The sequence below is a fragment of the Thunnus thynnus genome, chromosome 19, assembly GCF_963924715.1.
Source record: "Thunnus thynnus chromosome 19, fThuThy2.1, whole genome shotgun sequence".
Lineage (NCBI taxonomy): Eukaryota > Metazoa > Chordata > Actinopteri > Scombriformes > Scombridae > Thunnus > Thunnus thynnus.
The window spans coordinates 2,653,875-2,673,745 of NC_089535.1; the positions used below are offsets into that span (position 1 = coordinate 2,653,875).

The following is a 19,871-nucleotide window of genomic DNA, read 5'->3' on the forward strand; positions in this document are numbered from 1 at the left end:
CATTTCAGACACTGGATTTCATCTCCCGGCTCCACTGTTACAAACATGGCTTCTTGGAAAAGGCGGCGTGCATCAAAGCTCATGTCAAATGTAAAAGTCACATCTCTCCGAACAAGGCCTTGTAGCTTGTGGCAGAACATGACAAGTCTGTCAAAGTGTCACAGTCGTATCGCACGTACAAGGACGGCGATGTGCGCTGACCGCCAAAGCAAAACTTTTTTTTAAAAAAAACGCCTCCATAATGAGCACTCAGGTGAGACTCTTCTTCATGCAGGGAATTAGCTGCAGAATGTTTAGACGGATAAACTGTAAACTCTTTTGGATTTGCTGCTGATTGCTTTATTTTGTCACATGACCACAGAATAAATGACGAGGTGTTAATTTGGAGTAAATCACACATGATTTGCTGTATTTCTACAAGAGTTTGAAGAAAAATTATACATCAAAACATCAAAAATGAAGGACATATAAATATGCATATTAAAGAGTAACTTAACACCCTTGAAAATCTTGTCTTTGCTGACCTCCAGTGGTTTAACATCTGACCTCCAGTGCACCATGACATCAAAACAAAACACACTTCCAGATCCAAACACATCATCAGTGTGTTTACGTGCACTTCAGTAACCAGGTCAAACATTCCGCGGGGGAAACAGACTTTTTTAGACTTCTACATGTGACTTTGTGTCAGTTTCAGTTTCAGTTGGATGGACTTGTTTTAAATAAGAGGACGCACTGTCTGCCTCTCTATCTGCGGCCTTTTGTCACGAGTAAAAACCCGATTAGGAACTGGATGCATGATATAGAAATGATAAAGAAATCAGCGTTCTACCGTGATCTACCAAGAAACCGTGTTTCTTCTAATCCCCTACCCCGATTATGGAAACTAAATTTTGCATTTACATGCCAGTTAAGAAATCAGCTGACTGTAGAAAGCTGTAACCAGGCAACTGAGGAGCATGTAAACGCCCTGAGTGATGCTGGCCGTGATCTGAGACCACGTCCACGTTAAACCGGCTAAATTGGTAAACGCATCTTCTTCTCTGCGTTTCTGCCCTCCGTCCAGACTAAAAGTGTATTTTTCTCTCCAGCTGTCATATCGCTGACAAACAGATGGTGGCAGTAGCGCCACAGCGTTTCATTGGAGGAACAACAATGGCGGACGGCTTCATGCGAATGTTGTTCTCTGTTTGATAGCTTGTTCAGACGTAGCTAATCGACCACCTTTCTCTGCTCAAACTGTCGGAATCTGCTGCGATAAACTAAACGTCGGGAAGCCGCCACCGAAATGGAACTAGTATAGTGTTTCTTCTTCACTGGTTTTGTTGTGGCTGACTTGCTTGTCTGTCCTCCAACACATGCCCAGTAGGAGGAGAATTATCTGTTCTGGCATTTTAATGTGGACGGAGGTGTTTATAGAATTTAGCGTCTTGTCTTTGCTGCCCTCCGGTGGTTTAACTCGTCACCTTGCTGCAGTGATGTAAAGATGTACTCCAGTACACCATGACGTCACTGCTGACTGTGGTAACGTGCAGCAAAACACACTTCTGACCACATCTGCTGTTAAAGCTCACTGTGGAGTTTTCTTGTGAGTAAACTTTCAGTGTCACTAAAACTGATCGTGTGCATCCTGGAGGTCTAACAAACGTGTCGAGTGTGTTTCCTTCCCCATAAAACATTTGCAAAACTGTTTTGTTAAGCATTTTGAAGTCTGGATTGTTTATGTCCATGTTTACTTGCTAGCAGTCTTCTTCTTCACTGCCTTTGTTGGTGCACTTCTGCATTTCTTGGCGCCACCTGTAGGTCAGTGAAATAGTTTGCAACCCATTGGCTAACAAAAAGCAGGGACCCAGTCATAGAAACATTCCTCTGCAGGGTAAAGGAACAGTTTAACATTTTGGGAAATGTCCTTATTTTACTATTGCCAAGAGTTACATGAGAAGACTGATACCACTTTCATATGTTTAAATTTAAAGAGCCAGCAGTGAAAATCTGCCTTATTAGACAAGTTTGAAACTTTTTTGGTGAAGAAATGGTTGGTAAATAGTCAATCATAGGTCTGTTTTGTCTGTTTGTTAGTTTTTTTCTTGCCTGACTGGAACTTTTGCCATTTTACCCCCTTTTCCCCTCGAGAGAAGCACAATCGATACGAGCGTTTAGCTTTACTGTGTTTTTATCCTCCACAGTTTAATAGTATATCAGGACTGGCTGACTGCAGTGTTGTATTTTAGTGTATTTAATGTAAACTCAAAGAAACGTCAAACTAATTGCTGTCTGAAGAGCATCTTTGGTTTGATGAATAATTCTGACGGAAAGCTAAAATCAATTCTTCAGCGCTGCAAACTGCATTTTTTCAGTCGTGCAGATGTTGTGTAAACCAGCATCTCAGGTGTTGCTGGATTGTTTTGATTCGTTGGTGAGCTGATTGGATCTTTATTAACTCGCCAAGCATCAAAATCTGTTGTTTTTTTTAAAAGCTCATTAGTGATGCTGTTTTCAAAATACGAGGCTCATTACCTGTATTGATTATCTAAGTTTTGTTTTCTTTATTTCTGGACTCTGTTTAGATTAATTTGCTAATTATAGTCATGAAACAAAAATCTAAATGTCATCATCATCATCATCATCATCATCACTCGTATAAACACAAACAGATCAACGCTAAATATGCTGCTCTTTACATTCACTCTGTAAACAAACATCTGTTTTAATATCTTCCTCCGTCTGTTTCTGGTTGTTAAGCAGGAATGGTGCGTTGTTGTCAAGGCCACATGAATGTCACGAGTGTCATGACTGTTACAGCATCACATATGTGACGGTACAACACTACACTGTATGTATGTATGTATGTATGTATGTATGTATGCAGCGATGGAAGCGGCAGGAGACACAGCTGGAATGTGTCGGTTAACGTTTGGCCTCTCGGGGGTAAAACTCAGCTAAGGTGCTCTGCGGGATCCTCTTCAGCATCTCTTTGGGGAAAATCCTCATGAGCTGCCATCCGATGTCCAGAGTCTCAAACACGCTCCTGTTCTCGTAGGCACCTGGACACACAAACATACAGCGTCTGCTTCAGAACGTCAATAAACATACTTTACTTACTCTACTTGCATTTGTGCATTTGCTGATCCTTATTGTCATGTGTCACCTTTAACTTCTAACTGGTTTTTTGTTTGTTTGTTTGTTAATTTGTTGGGTGTTTTTTGTGAAGCACTTCATATCATTGCTATAAAAATTATTATTATTAATTATTAAGCTTTAATTCTTCAGGAAATCTCACTGAGAACACGTCACAGATACACCAGATCACAACGAGACTGTTCGTCCTCATCACAGTCGCAAAACAAGCTGTGTTGCAGTTCATTCCAGTAATGAGGTGCGTGTTACTGGAAACCAGTCTGTCCCAGTTCACAGTTTGTATGAGGAGCTTTTAAAGCCGACATGTCTGTGGTCTGGTGTCATGGTTATCAGCTCTGAGCTCGACTACGGATGATAAATAACTAAATAACTAATAAATGAAGATGCAGGTCCGCTGCTGCCTCCTAGACGTCAGTGACGACCTCTGACCTTTTCCTATAACTCACAGCGGTGAGTGTGATGATGTCTGCTGGAATGAATCGAATGGCGCTGTGGCGTCCAGAGGTTTGAACGAATAACATTATTATTATTATTATAAAATATAGTTTCAGCTCTATCAACAACTGTAACTGCTGCTTCTGCTGCTGCCCCAGTGTACCTTGGGAAATGAAGTTTTTCTCAAACTTGGTCAGGAACTCCAGATAAAGCAGGTCATCAGCTGTCAGAGCTTCTTCTCCCACCACTGCCTTCATGGCCTGGACATCCTTCCCTATGGCATAACATGCATACTGCACACACACACACACACACACACACACACACATTTCACACATTTTTAGAGTGAGATGGTAAAAGCAGGAATGTGCAGTGTGAAGCAGGAGCATGTGTGTGAATTTACAAGCTGGTTGGAAACATCAGAGTGGTCTCTGCGGGTCATTCCCTCCCCGATGGCGGATTTCATCAGACGAGAGAGAGACGGCAACACGTTGATGGGAGGATAGATCTGTCCACGGGGAGGGGGGGGGAGAAGACAACATCATGTCAGAGAGATGGCAGCTGTAGAAAGATGCTCTGTATAATAAATACAATAAAATAGTTTGAAGACAACAATTCAATTCAACAATTTTATGCTTTCAGAGCCAGGTTATTTCTTGGCTCTGAGCAGTTGCCAGGCAACAGGAAGTTACTGGTCCCAGCAAAGAAATAGTCCAGCACATAATCCCCATGTGGTAAATTGTCATTTTTACAATTAGTTTTTGTGCATATTAAACAAAATGCACGTTAAACGGCACGTCATGTCACTCAACCTTTCATTACCCTCCACTGACTCTCTGTTGTATGGAAGATTTATAATGCCGAAATTAAAGCAAATCAAAAAATGAAATGAAGTGAAATATCATAAACATTGTAATATGTAATTAATAATAACAGAAAAAAAGTGTTTAAGGTGTTTTTACTGCTGTCAAATATAAAAATGGGTCCAATTTAACCTCAACAGTATGTCAGGGTAAAAAGGACAATTATTTATCTATTTGCTGTTCAAACATTAATTAATTTTCATGCAAGATTAAAATCAAATCACAATACAGAAAACAAAGTGAAGAGGTGAACTGCATTTCAGCAAACATAGACCTGCCAATACTAAACACAACACTCTGTCGTTAGTTTTCATGAGGAGGTGCAGGGGAGGTTTTTTCTTTTTACAGATGGGGACGCAAAAGCTTCTCTGACAAAAGCCAAATGAATAAATTGTAAATGTAAACAACATATAATATGTTAATCAGTGAGCTTCAGAGATGCTGGAAGGAGGATTTTGTTACCTGCACAGAGTCGGGTTAAACAGCATGTTATGTCACTCAACTTCACAATATTCCCTCATAATTAGTCTCTATAACAAATTTCTGAACCACATCTTTATTAGGAACATCTGTGCAATCTAATGCAACTAAACACAACAGCTCTGCCATAAAAGTCTAATTTTGTGAAGCTTATACATTTTCAGTTTTGTCCACCACATTATATGAGGGGGGAAAAATATTAGGAACACTTTAACATAATGCGCTCCAGTAATAAACAGTAAGGTACATGAGGCAGCAGGGTTGCATTAGATTGTACAGATGTTCCTAATAAAGTTTATACTCCAATCATATTGAAACAAACTCACTAAAGTTTATAACAGCGGCCATGTTGGAAATCTGATCTCAGAGCTGCTCAATATGCAGACCAAATTTCTGACAGAGACAGAAATTCAGCCTGATTCTAAAACGAGTCAGAGGTGATGAAACTGGGGTGAAACTCTGACTGGATCTGTTCAGTGTGTTTTTCACCTGTCTGTTGTGCAGCTGTCTGTCAACGTAGATCTGTCCCTCAGTGATGTAACCCGTCAGGTCAGGGATCGGATGAGTGATGTCTGAGAGACACATGAGCACACTGTCAGAACAACACTGCACTTCCCTACTGAAAAATCCAGCTTAAGCTGGTAGCTGGCAACCAGCTTGACCAGTTTGAGCTAGGTTTTTGACAGCTGGTTGACCAGCTACTACTGGTGACACCAGATACCAGCTCCTATTCTTACCAGCTTAGATTCTTACATTACCATTTCAGATTCTCACCATCAGCTCTTATTACTTTACCAGACCCAGCTAAGATTCTTACCAGTTACTAGCTCTTATTGTTACTAGCTGCCAGTTCCTATTGGTGAGACCAGCACCTGCTAAAATTCACCAGCTTGTAGGAACTAGTTTTTGGTTTACAGTTTTTTACAATGGATGTACTATGTGTAGCTTGTCACATGTCTTTAAAAATGTACTTTAAAAAACACACTCATCCTCTAACATACTTATTTGCAGCAAGATACATGACATGTCATATCCTGTATCTGCAGATGGACGTAGCGAGATGTGACGTCATCTGTTGTTTCATTGGAGCCAGTTTGAAGCCCGGAGTTGCTGCTAATGTTCAGCGGCATCTTTTCTGTTTGGAACCAGGACATCCCAAGCAAGGAGTGCGGGGTGTTGCCTTTCACACTCTGGAAACACGCCCCGCTACCTCGGACTCAAGCTAACGCTAGCTTACTGGGAACACCGAGTGCTGCACACTTGTGCTGCGTCTCAAATTGCATACTTCTGTATTTACACTTAACATTTTGAGTGCATGAGTGCGTTCACACTGAGAAGTATGGAAAAATGCAGTGCACTGTGAGTACTTGGATAGTGCACGGTCAAAAAGTCTTGTTCTCAATGGTCGCCATCTTGGCTGCGTAGCAGAAGGGGAGGGACCGCTTTTCAAACTGGAAATGGCGGCCGAGTACGTTGTAACTACGGTGAACATCGCCACGTTATACAAATGTAAGTTATACATGTGTTTTTTAGCACTAAGCACCACTATACTGTTGTTGGATATAAGCCATCAGTATGTTTATTGGGTTAATTTAGCAGTCTGTAATGATTTGGTAGCGCGAACGATAACACGAATGCTAACGCTAGCTAATGCTAACTTGCGATCGTCATTTCCGGTAAGTGCACAACAGCCATGTTTGAACTGAGACAACACTACCCTGTCGAAATTTGCGCCCTATGCTAGTAAGTACATAGTGTACGCAGTGTACTACACAGAAGTGTACTAACAGAAGTATGTGATTTGGGCTAACATTAGCTACTTTAGCTAAATTGTGCTAATAGGGCAGGTATCATAATCAAGTAACATTGAACTATTGTGAAATATTGCGACAATAGTCCGACTCAGTCCTGGAGCCGGAAAGATCAGCAGGTATCAATCTGTCAGTCACAGCTGTCAGTCAACACCATGGATGTATAAAGAGTGGCGCATGAAGCCAAAAAAAATCGTCTTCCCGGTATGAAAGTACCCGGATCTTGCGGCTCATAGAGCATGCGCACTAGTGACTTTCGCTGGCTGAGTCGGCTACTTCCAGTTTAGCCCTCCGGCTAACTTGAATGGGGATAAAATAATTCAATCATGCGGCTCTTCGAGGCTTTTGAATGTGATCAGACCGAACGGATTTATCCGCTGATTTACAGACGTCTCTTTCACAATGTAAGTCTATGGGAAAAAGTCTTTTTGGGCCAGTGTGCATCACGTGACGTAATTACACAGTTTGGCCCCTATGGCAAATTTGCTTCAAAGCCTGGTGCTCTTCCTGTATCCAGTTCTCTTTATACATCCATGGTCAACACCCACACGGCAGACATCAAAACATAACATATAAGTCTTCAAATCTTATTAAGGAGAAATTATTTCCAAAATGACCACCAACTCACTTATTAGAGGATCTGAATTTAGAGATTGAGACCATAATGACCATAATTGAGACAATGATGATGATTAAGACAATGATTAACTTTCAGTATTTCTAGAGAGAAGTTTGAATGGGAGCCAGTTGGAGCAGCTAGCGGCCGTCATAGCACTTTAAGGTACTTCAGCATTGACTTCAGCGTGTGTGTGTGTGTGTGTGTGTACCATCATTAGGCATGGTGAGGATGGGGATCTGTGTGATGGAACCATTACGTCCCTCCACTCTGCCAGCTCTCTCGTAGATGGTGGCCAGATCGGTGTACATGTAGCCCGGGAAGCCTCGGCGGCCCGGCACCTCCTCTCTGGCTGCAGACACCTGAGACGAGTCGCACACATGTGAGAAAATCCACCGATTTACCTCCGATTCCCTGCAGTCATTTTAGAATAAATGCAGCGAAATCGCGTCTGACCTCTCGGAGAGCCTCCGCGTACGAGCTCATGTCAGTGAGGATGACGAGGACGTGTTTCTCACACTGATAGGCCAGATACTCTGCTGATGTCAGAGCCAAACGAGGCGTGATGATTCGCTCGATGCTGCAGGACACAAGAAGGTTTAAGCTTTTTTCTGCACTAGTGAAAACCTCTGAGGTAAACATCGAATTAATGGCTTAAATTTGAAGGAGACACTTGTATCTTTAGATGTTACAACTTAAATCATTAAATTTAATGATCCATGAAACTAAAAAGTAGTGAACACACAATTTATATTTCTACAGATAACTGCCAAACATCTGTCTAATAAAACTCCTCAAACTTTACATTATCTGGTTCTCACACTTCTTGTCCTCATTTCTTATAAAATCTAAAGTTCATATGTAAAAGTATGAACCTCATGGTGCTCTTTTTAATCATCTATTCTTATTTTTATTCCCTTTTTAAAGATTTTAAAATGTACTTTATTATATTTCAGTTTGTAATATCACTGTTGTTAGATAAATAAAGGATATTACTAAAATTTTACAAGCAATTAGTAAGAAGTAAACATAGGGTCTGTGCTAAATCGATCCAAACTCTCTCCAAAGAAGCTCTTAATGTGGAAGAAATTATCATTTTTTTCAACAGATAATCTCTTAGAGACAATGACAAACATGTTTACAAAATCTGACGACAACATAATGAGAGAATTTGGTAGAAAACGGAGGTGTGGGTGTGTTCAGTTTGAATCAGTAGCAAGCAAGTTAATCAAAATCTAGCATATGTTAAAGTGAAAAGCAGGTTATGAGTAAAAGCTCATACGTGGGGTCGTTGGCCAGGTTGAGGAACAAACAGACGTTGTCCATGGAACCGTTCTCCTCAAAGTCAGACTTAAAGAACCGGGCGGTCTCCATGTTCACCTGGTGGCCGAGAGAAGAGAGACTGTTGTTTTATTTAATTAGAAAAGAAAATAACTTTAGCGTTTCAGCTCATTGTTTATCTGTCCGGCTGCAACTTTACTGTTCTGGTTCACTCTCAGCGCTCTCATAAAAAGCCGCTGTACACAACCTGCTCAGCACCAAACAGACACAGTTAGCTGTAGACTAGCATAGTGGAGCATTTAGCAGCTAAAGAGCCAGATATTTCCCTCAGGAGTTGGTGGAGACCAAAAACAGAGCTAAAAGAGAGTGAATATTGGACTTATATTCACCAGGTGGACAGAAACACGACTCCACATGAATGATAATGTTGCTCCGTAACTGCTGGATGTGGAAATAAGCAACTGTTTGCTAACATGTTAGCCACAACTACTCTATAAGCTGATAATATGACAGAAGTTGTGTTTAGAGACTATTCTGCGGAAAACAAGTGGACAAAAAAAACATAATTTCAAGCAGCTTTAACCAGATTGAAAGTACAAAGGATCAAGAATAGAACCCTGAGGAACCCCGCAAGTAATTATTGACATTATCAATGTGATGATCATGTTGTAACTGCTGGAGGTGGAAATAAGCAACTGTTTACTAACGAGTTCACATTCGTTTGTACTTATGTAACAGAGTCAACTATGCAGCATATGTATTATAATTACATAAATTTGTAAATAGTTTCATCCTGACGTGCTACTTCTCCAGGATCAATATATGGAACATTTAAGACTCAGTTCATTGTATCCCTTCGTTCACCCGCCTTTACCTCTCCCCTTTTGTTGTTGTACTTCATGGGAGAGGTAAGCGACGTTGTGCACGTCCTTTGAATTACGGGTGTAAGTTTGTTTATTAGCTTGGACTTCTTGTGCAGTATGCTAACACATTTCTATGTTATTTAATTTGTGTAGGAGCCTGAGTTAGCATCAGAAGTGACTGGCGGAGGATTTTCTTTTATTTACTTCTGTCGTCAGTTGCCGGAATAAATGATCGCCTCCAAAGACACCCTGGTCTGAGCCTCTTATAACACAACGCTAGAAACCAGCGGTTACACTTCAGCCAACAGAGAGATTTACGTGAGGAGGATCCATCATTTACTGCCGTCTATTTCTCTGAATGTGAAGTCATAGTAACTATTATCTCAAACTGATCTCTCCTTGAATTACAGCAGATAACAAACTCAGTGTTAAATCCACTTATTTAAGTTTGTAAATTATACATAATTACATCTATTGATCCTGGTCCCATCTTTTAATGATTATTACAACAAGTATTTCAGTATTTCTGTCTCTCTTTACTCAAAAAGTAGCTTTATTTGTTGCTAAATGAGGGTTAAAAATTGTCAAATTTAGCGAGAAGGTTTCTGGCAGCAGAGTGAGTCTGTGCTTGAGCGCATTCTTTTCAATTTGTGACATTTGTGTTTAAACTAAAACTGGTTGTAAAGTAAAATACTGGAGATGCAGTTTTACAGCCGACCAGCAGACATCAAACATCAGCAGCGTCCTTTAAAAGCTAAAAACTTTAATTAACACAACAGTTTTTTGTTTTCTTTTAATTGCTTTTCTAATCATTTTTTAATTGAATAATTTAATAAAGTCTTTAACTTGTTTGTCTTATTATACATTAATTTCTGTGATGTTCTGTTGTTATCTTATTCCTGTATTTTATTAGTCTTATTAATTTTTTACTGTATGTGAAGCACTTTGAATTACTGCTATTGTTTGAATTGTGCAATATAAATACATTTTTGATTTAAGCTCACTGTGGGACTTTGAAGTGTCAGAATCTGCAGCATCTGAAGCAGAAGTTTAAGTTCTCACCCCCATGGCGGCGAACACGATGGCGAAGTTTTCCTCGCTGTAGTCCATCACGTCCTTCGACTTCTTCACCAAACCGGCCTGCCGACAGATCTGAGCCGCGATCTGCAGCAGCAGAGACAGAGAGAGAAAATATCTGACGCTCTCCTCATTTATTCCATCTTCAGCCTCCATTTAAAGAAAAAATCTCAGAAGCTCTTTATTTTAATTAAATCTGAGTAATTAAAAGGAAATTATATAATTAATGAATCACGTTTAATTATAATTCAGCCCTGAGGACCTGACACACTAAACATATCGGTCAGGAAATTAACAGGCTTCCTTCCACTTCCACACTAAACAGCAATTAGTGATTACAGAGTGTGTTGTTTGTGTGTGTGTGTGTGTGTGTGTGTGTGTGTGTGTGTGTGTGTGTACCTCGTTGTGTGGCAGCCCTGCAGCAGAGAAGATGGGTATTTTCTGCCCCCTGGCGATGCTGTTCATGCCGTCGATGGCAGATATGCCGGTCTGGATCATCTCCTCCGGGTAGATACGACACTGAGGGTTTATAGGCTGACCTGAGGACACACACACACACACACACACACACACACACACACACAGTCAGGAATGTACCAGGGTTTATTTACTGTAATGTAAATCACAGTAATGCCAGACAACAAAAGCAGTCGGTTTAAATGAATCTGTCTACATTAAACATACAGTATATAGGAAAATACGTCTCCCTATTTATCATTAATAATTAGCATATAAACAGTAAATAAGTGGTTTATATGTCACTATAACGTAGCTGTCAGCAGATAAAAGTGTTTATTAATGCATTGATCAACAACTATAACTCCTGTGTTTGCTGCTGTATAAACAGATGATGAACAACAATATAGTAAAATACAGCTGTAATAATATAAAATATGTCCTAATAGGAGACGTTATAATAGTTGTACTACTACTGTACATTAATAAACATTTAAAACTGCCCTTATAGCTGCTTATAACTGCATTATCTGTTGAAAGCTTTAAACGACATGAATTTATGGATTTGATGTTTTTATATGTCTGAATGTCTTTGAGACTGTTCACAAACAGTTTGAAGACGTCTGTTTGGGCTGCGTGAAATTATTTTTCACTGTTGTCGGACTTTTTATGGATAAAACAAGAAAATAAGAAGCAGATTATTATTCGATAATAAAGTTAGTTGTTAGTTTCCGCAATTCTTTCATATAAAAATATCAGCTTCACTTTGTTTCACAGTTAAAAGTCAAAGTGTGATTATAAATAGAGCAGAAACAGTTAACGTACCCATGATGTCCAAGAAGTCTTCAGCCAGGACCGCCGGCCCTCTGTCGATCGGTTTACCGGATCCATTAAACACACGACCTGCAAACAAACAAACACACACACACACACACACACACACACACCTTATCGTATTTCTCCACAAAACACACCTGCATCCAGTTTTAATACGTCATTACAGAGCTTATGAAAAGTATTCAACCTCTCCTGGAAGTTTTCATGTTTTACAAAACTGCATCAAAGTAAAATCAAACTTTATGTGGATTTATTGAAATTGATCAACCGAAAAAGACAATTCATGTCAAAGTGAAGACAAATCTTCTGTTAACAACTGAGTAATTCTGGAGGAAATACAAGAAAACCAAATCTGCAGAGGAACAACAGAGTCAGAATCCAGATCTCAGTCCAGAACTTGTGGCTGCATCAGTGACAAAAAAGCCACATTAAATCTAATTTGATTCAGTGTTATAAGACGATCAAACATGAAAACTTTTTATCAATCAATCAATCATTTGAGCCATCTTTGATCTGAAGGTCGTCTTTCATGGTCCTGCAACTGTTTCTCTTCTCTTCAGTTGTTCATGTCTTGTTTCTCTGCTCCGTCTCTTTATGTCATCAAGCCCCATTATGCTTGTTTCCCTTCAATCGACCCTTCATCATCATCATCATCATCATCAGCCTCCCACTGGACCCTCTCAGAACGTGTCCTGCAAACTCTGCAGTCTGTCTTCTACCAGTTCCAGACCTTTATTAAAACTTTTATAGGCAACATATACGGAAACATTTCACAGCTAAAAATGAATTGATGTAAAGCTGCAGTTCTTAGTCTGAAACTGAATGGATTTGATTTGTTTACTGTGTTGTGTGAGTGAATCATACCCAACATATCCTCAGATACAGGCGTCCGTAAGATGTCTCCTGTAAACTCACAGCTGGTCTTCTTGGCATCGATACCTGCAGTCCCCTCAAACACCTGCAGAGGAAACAGAGACACAACAGTCCATCTATTCTGTTGATTCATTATTTAAAAAATCAAATCATTGGAGCAGGTTCAAGGAAAACTCCCACATTAAATCCTCTTACTATGGTATATATGTATACATATGTACATATATATATGTGTGTGTATTCTGTCTTGTAATGAGCCTGTGAACTTTCCACCTGTATGATGTTTATTTTAAGTGTGAGACTGAACAATTGAGACAAATGAAACAGGGTTAGGGTTAGGGGTTAGGGTTAGAGGGTAAAGGCCAGGGTTAGGGGGTTGGGGTTAGGGTTAGAGGGTAAGGGGTAGGGTTAGGGTTAGAGGGTTAGGGTTAGGGGGTTGGGGTTAGGGTTAGAGGGTAAGGGTTAGGGTTAGGGTTAGGGTTAGAGGGTTAGGGTTAGGGGGTTGGGGTTAGGGTTAGAGGGTAAGGGGTAGGGTTAGGGTTAGAGGGTAAAGGGCAGGGTAAGGGGTTGGGGTTAGGGTTAGAGGGTAAGGGGTAGGGTTAGGGTTAGGGGGTTAGGGTTAGAGGGTAAGGGGTAGGGTTAGGGGGTTAGGGTTAGAGGGTAAAGGCCAGGGTTAGGGGGTTGGGGTTAGGGTTAGAGGGTAAGGGGTAGGGTTAGGGTTAGGGGGTTAGGGTTAGAGGGTAAGGGGTAGGGTTGGGGTTAGGGTTAGAGGGTAAGGGGTAGGGTTAGGGTTATGGTTAGAGGGTTAGGGGGTTGGGGTTAGGGTTAGAGGGTAAGGGGTAGAGTTAGGGTAGGGTTAGAGGGTTAGGGGTAGCGTTAGGGTAGGGTTAGGGTTAGAGGGTTAGGGGTAGGGTTAGGGTTAGAGGGTTAGGGGGTTGGGGTTAGGGTTAGAGGGTAAGGGTTAGGGTTAGGGTTAGGGTTAGGGTTAGAGGGTTAGGGGTAGCGTTAGGGTAGGGTTAGGGTTAGAGGGTTAGGGGGTTGGGGTTAGGGTTAGAGGGTTAGGGTTAGGGGGTTGGGGTTAGGGTTAGAGGGTAAGGGGTAGGGGTAGGGTTAGGGGGTTGGGGTTAGGGTTAGAGGGTAAGGGTTAGGGGGTTGGGGTTAGGGTTAGAGGGTAAGGGGTAGGGGTAGGGGTAGGGTTAGGGGGTAGGGTTAGGGTTAGAGAGTAAAGGGACTAGCAGGGGACCTACTGTATGAGGATGGGAGCATTTTCTCTGTTGTGATTTTAACTTGCTCACAATGACAATGCTAACATGTTGATGTTTAGCATGTCCATCGTCTTAGTTTAGTTTTGTTTTGTCGTGATGGGAATGTCTTTAGTTGTGCAGAAATTTAGTCAATAAACCAAAGTATTGGAAATAATTCAAAAGTCAGTGAATCAAGTCATTAGGATTCTTCCTCTGAGGAACATGCATGTGTGAATCACATTTTGTTGAAGAGGTATAATTATGCACACAGCAAATAGGTGCAAACTCTTTGGTAGTAGCAGTATTTCTCAGTGAATGAGCATTACTGTGGCTGTCAGGACGACTGACTGTGTTCAGTAGATGAGATCAAAGCAGCAGCACATTCAGTCGACCAATCATCAGCCAGACAGACATGAATGAGCTGTGAATGTGCGAGCTAACGACCAATCACTGATCCCCATTGTTTGAAGAGGAAGTCCTTCTCTTTTGTTTTTATTCTGAATTTAACTTGACTATATAAATTTGTAATTTGAGTTTATAATAGTGAGCTTATTCCAGTGTCTGGATCACCTCTCTGTTCATGATCCTTCAGTTACACAGTCTGTACAACAACCTGCATAGAACAGTATTTTAATATTAGAGTCAGATTTAGATGCATATTGAGGATCTATTAGCTGCTTGAAAAAATAGGTGATGATATAGCTCGTTAGAGTCAGTTAAGTTTAGTTTGACTTCATTTTCTTTACTTTCACTGTTTAAAATCTTGCAGTTGGTAAAAAGTTTGAAATGCTACACACACACACACACACACACACACACACATTACCTGCACCACAGCTTTGGACCCAGTGACCTCCAGCACTTGTCCGCTCCTCTTGGTGCCATCAGGCAGGGTGAGGTGGACGATCTCTGCGTAGCGTGGAAACTGTCGGAGCGCAGCAGGAAGCGTTAGTGAAGTCACAAGCTGTACCTGATGCAGCTTCTCTATAAGTGGAATATCTGCAGTTTTTCAAAGTCATTTAAAGTCTTAGAAAAGGAATTATCAGACTTTCATGAGAATTAAAGGACGGGTTTGTCTTAAAACAGTCCTCCTTCTGTGCAAAAATGTATTTAAAAGTGTATCTGAAGCTAATATGAAGCTTCAAGGAAACACAAAGAAGGAATTTGATGCTAAATGTGTCAGATATCCACTTGATATGAGAAACTCTGCACTCGTTACTTCAGAAGGGAAACATTAACACAGAGGTGGGTCATTCTTACCTTCACCTGATCCAGAATCACCAGCGGACCGTTGACTCCAGACACTGTTTTATAGGCTGAGGATGCAGAAAACAGAACGTATTGACAACAGTGCAAACGCAGCGTTTACTGACAGAAGCTGGATGTGTTTCTGCTGCTGAAGACTCGCTCTGAGCTCCAAGACACTCAATAAAAACACAAATGTCAGCAGAAGGCAGACGTGCAGGTGGTTTTGTGCAGGTGGCATCAATCTGAGTGACGGCTTGGTTAATGAAATCAGAGCTGAGACGATTCAACGGAAAATAAATCTGCAACTATTTTGATTTTGATATAATTCTAAACTGAATATTTTGGGGTTTTTGACTGTTGGTTGGACAGAACAAGATATTTAGATAGAAGATATCTGAAGACGTCACTTTGCACCTGTGTATCTGTGATGGACGTTCAATGACATCAACACGTGTGAGAAGCTGCAAACACTGAATTTTTGGCATTTTTGCTTTAAAAAAAAAGAACAAAAATTATAAAAAATGCCGTAAATCACATTAATCACAATGTCAATCAACAAAGTGATTAATGATTAATCATTTCAGCTGTTTTCCAGTGAGTGAAGACAGAGACCATGATGACATGATCGTATCCATCAGCGTATCTTTGTCTCGCACTGTGAAGCCGTCTGATAGAAACATGATGTAACTGAAGGACATAACTGAGAGTTTGACTCTCCTGGTTCAGACTGACAGATTTAAAGATCCCCTGCAGACATGTTGAAAGACAGAACAATACTCTGGTAATGTCTGTAATATGGTTTGTCTACCAAAAAAAAGTTCAATTGTCTTGTTAAAAATTCTTAAAACAACATCTCCTTCTTCTCCTGACCAATCTCTGAATATGTTTCTAAAGTTTTCCTGTTTGACACAAGACGTCTCCTACTTCTCCAACTACTGCAACAATTACTGACAGAAAATTAATCAGCAACTATTTTGATAATCGATTAATTGTTTGAACCATTTCTGAAGCAAAAAAGCCAAAAATCTGCTGTTTTCAACTTCTCAGACGTGATGATTTGATGCTTTTCTTTGTAAACATGATATTAGACTGAATATCTTTGGGTTTTGGACTGTTGGTCAAACAAAACATCTGTAAACATCATCTTGAACTGAAGGGAATCTGATACTTTATAGAACAAACCATTGATTGAGACGATAATCGTGAGATGAATCGATAATGAAAAAAGAATCACACAGTTATGTAAAAGCATATCACAGTATTTCTGGCTGAGCTTCTAGCAGAAATGCTCACACAGTATTTTTATCCGGCTGAAGCCCACACACAGGTTCTTACAACACATACGTTCAGCAGCTTGAGCTTCTGTTCAGTGAAGAGCTGCAGCTACAGATTATTTTCATTATTGATTCATCGTTTGGCTTTTAAAGTTATAATATGTAATTATTCCGATTTAAAATGTCTATAAACAACTAGACCTATGTTACATATATTGTTGAGTAGAGAGTCCAGATGTATGCACTGGCGCTGTGTTTGTCCGCTACAATGGCGTCTACCAAAGAGTAACATCGGCGTTGTGGCTGTTTGACAGAAACTGTTATAAATGGACTTTTATTTAGTTTTAAGTCACATTTTCATGATACATTTAGGTGGTTTTTAATTATATCTTTTAGCCATAAGAAGGATTTTAGTCATTGGACGTCTGGATCTTAAGTTATCAGAGAAATAAACTGGACAAACGTTAGCAGCAGCTCGGCTAACAGCCCCTCCAGGAAGTCCGGTGCTCGCCAAACATATTGGAAAAATATTGATTTTTTTTTTTAAGTGAAACAGCTTTATTCAGTATTTTTAACGATTTTAATCTGTGTGTACATTATTTGTGGAGAGGAGGAGACCTCTGCGGATAATTTGGCTTCCGGTAGAAACCTGCCGAACGTCTGGATCTAAAGTTATCAGAGAAATAAACCGAGCTAACGTTAGCAGCAGCTCGGCTAACAGCCCGTACCGGACATCCGGTCGTCGCCGTACATCGACGGGGAAACACTGATTTTTTAGGTGAAACATCTTTATTCAGTGTTTTTACCTGTAATCTCCGGGTCCGTTCGTTCTGGAGAGGAGGAGACCTCTGCGGGTAAAAACATCTCGAATGATTCACACTGGAGTAATCCTATCCTGGTGAAGCTGGTTATTTAACAACGAAGACAACAACTCCCATGATCCCTTGCTGCTTCACACCATCATCACACTCCATCTTTTGTTGTTGTTTTGATTGAGACCCCTAGCGGCTGAAATTACATATTCTGCGTTTAAAATGTTAGAAAATCCTTTAAAAAAATGCCACCAAACCAAAACCAAACTTTACATCTTTACATGTCTTGTTTCTTTCTGGTCAAAAGTCAAAAACCCAAAAATATTCAGTTTAACATCAGAGAAGATTTAATAAAAATATTCACATCTTTGTGATTAAAATAACGCTGAAAAACAAAGACTCATTTCTTTCTGCCAGCTGCTGATCCGTCAGCTCGTGTTGTTATATCATGTTATATTTATTTATTTAGTATTTATTCCTTTGTTTTCAGTTTTTCTTTAGTTGAGGGGAGGTCTGTCCATCACTGACCTCTCCTCTCACATCTGTTTTATTTCTATTATCTGGTTTTTATTCTGCTGTTTATGTGTGTAAATAAATAAATAAATGTAAATCTACACAGACTGATGATGTGTCGCCTCTCACAGCTGCTTCATTATGCACATAGTGACAAATACTGTTGAACGTTATGAATATGAAAAATATTTGCACTGTTTGTTCAAATCACACAGAACCTTTCTTACCTGTTAATTAGTCCTATATGTTGCTTCTTTGTATTTTGTATATTATTGAATGATATATAATATTTATAATTGTTTTTTATGTTTTTTCTTTCTCTCTTCCAGCTTTATAATCTGTTTTTTGTATCTTATTTCTTTCTTATTTCTTAATTTTTCTGTTCTGACACCTTCAACAAAACTAAATCCTTGAACACATGATCCTGGTGAAATAGTCTTTTTAAGTGACCATTATGATTAATTGATTATCAAAATTGTTATTTTCTTTACATTCCTGCAGGTTCTGCTGAACTCTCACTTCTTTCCTGTTTGCCTTTTATAAAATCAGATTTAGGACTTTTAATTCACTGCACTGTTTGATCTGTCTCATTCTGTGTGAGTTTATTTTTATTTTCTATTTAAAGGACTGTTCACAGTTTTTTCAGTGTGTCTTAAATCAACAGTCAGGAGCCCAAATGAACATTAAAGCTGTTTTTCTTGCTGTAATCATTCCTCCTGTTCATACTGACCATTAGAAGATCCCTTCATAATGACCTTACAATGGAAGTGATGGGGGACAAAATCCACAGTCCTCCTTCTGTGCAAAAAATGTATTTAAAAGTTTATCTGAAGCTAATATGAAGCTTCAGCGTCCAAATGAGTCAAATCAAGTAGATATCTTTCAACGTTACAGTCTTTTTAGTGCCAAAGTTCCTCTTTTTGTTACTATACTTCCACCTGCAGCTCAACAGGGAAACACTGTCCGAGGAAACACAAAGAGGGAATTTGATGCTAAAAAGACTGTAAATGTGTCAGATATCCACTTGATATGACTAACTCAGACTGATGAAGCTGAATAGAAGCTTCACATCAACTTTTAAATGACTGTGTGGACACACTGTGGATTTTGGCCTCCATCACTTCCATTGAAAGCACATTTGAAGGATCTTTTAATATCCAGTATGAACAGGAGAAATGATTACAGACACCTGACTGCTGGTTTAACACACTGGAAACACTGTGAATCTATACTTTAACCCTTTAAAATGCCATTTAACTTGTTAAATGTGTCTTTTTATAATATCTTGAGGGTCTTTTACATTTTGGTTTAATGCTTTTTCTGTTAAAGCACTTGTTGTTGTTGTTGCTGTTCTGTCAACGATGAATCATTTCAGCTCAGTGAACATGAATCACTCAGATGAAGGAAGTCACTGCACCTAAACTGTTGCTGCCTGTTGACTGAAATCTCTGCACATCTGCACACATCTGTGCACATCTGAAGCACAGACTGATGACTGACAGTTATCAGGAGAATGATGACTGTAATGTTTTAACTCCTACCGTGTTTTCCAGCCTTTAACTGATAAACAGCATCATATATGAAGTGATGCATCCTCCTACCTGCGCTGATGCTGTGCAGATATTCAGACAGAGGAACTCACTGAGGCGAGGCTGGGTGATATAGTCCCGGCTCACGGCCATGACGTGCTCCCGGGACGCGGCAGCGGCAGCGGCGGCCGGAGCGGCTGCCGGAGCGGCGGCGGCCGTCGGTTTGTTCCCGCTGACCGCCGAGGAGAGCTCACTCATGGCCCCGTTCACCATCCCTCTGAGCGCCTTCATCGCCATGTCTCCACCTGCAGCAGCTGCAGCAGCGCCTGAGTCGTGACAGTAGCGGCGCATGCGCAGTTAACACACCGTCAGCATCACTGAGATGAAGATTACAAACTGAACTATGAGCAAGTCTTTATTTCAGACAAGGTTGGGGAAGTTTATTAAGATCTTACATCATATTTTATCCCTGAAACAAAATAATTTAATAAACTGAAGATTAACGCACATTTTCTAGAATA

At 40.1% G+C, this 19,871-nt stretch overlaps 1 protein-coding gene across 1 annotated transcript; it reads right to left on the reverse strand.

The window, feature by feature from the left end:
• Window positions 1-2,567: 2,567 nt before the first annotated feature.
• On the reverse strand, window positions 2,568-19,647 carry atp6v1b2 (ATPase H+ transporting V1 subunit B2). Its single transcript, XM_067574743.1, has 14 exons — window positions 19,464-19,647; window positions 15,235-15,290; window positions 14,801-14,899; window positions 12,722-12,815; window positions 11,846-11,923; window positions 10,964-11,103; window positions 10,550-10,651; window positions 8,626-8,723; window positions 7,800-7,923; window positions 7,555-7,705; window positions 5,406-5,488; window positions 3,977-4,081; window positions 3,737-3,866; window positions 2,568-3,044 (listed from the first exon to the last, which is right to left on the reverse strand). Exons 1-14 carry the CDS (start codon window positions 19,645-19,647, stop codon window positions 2,908-2,910), a joined length of 1,581 nt encoding a protein of 526 aa, XP_067430844.1. The 3' UTR covers window positions 2,568-2,907.
• Between the last annotated feature and the right edge of the window lie 224 nt (window positions 19,648-19,871).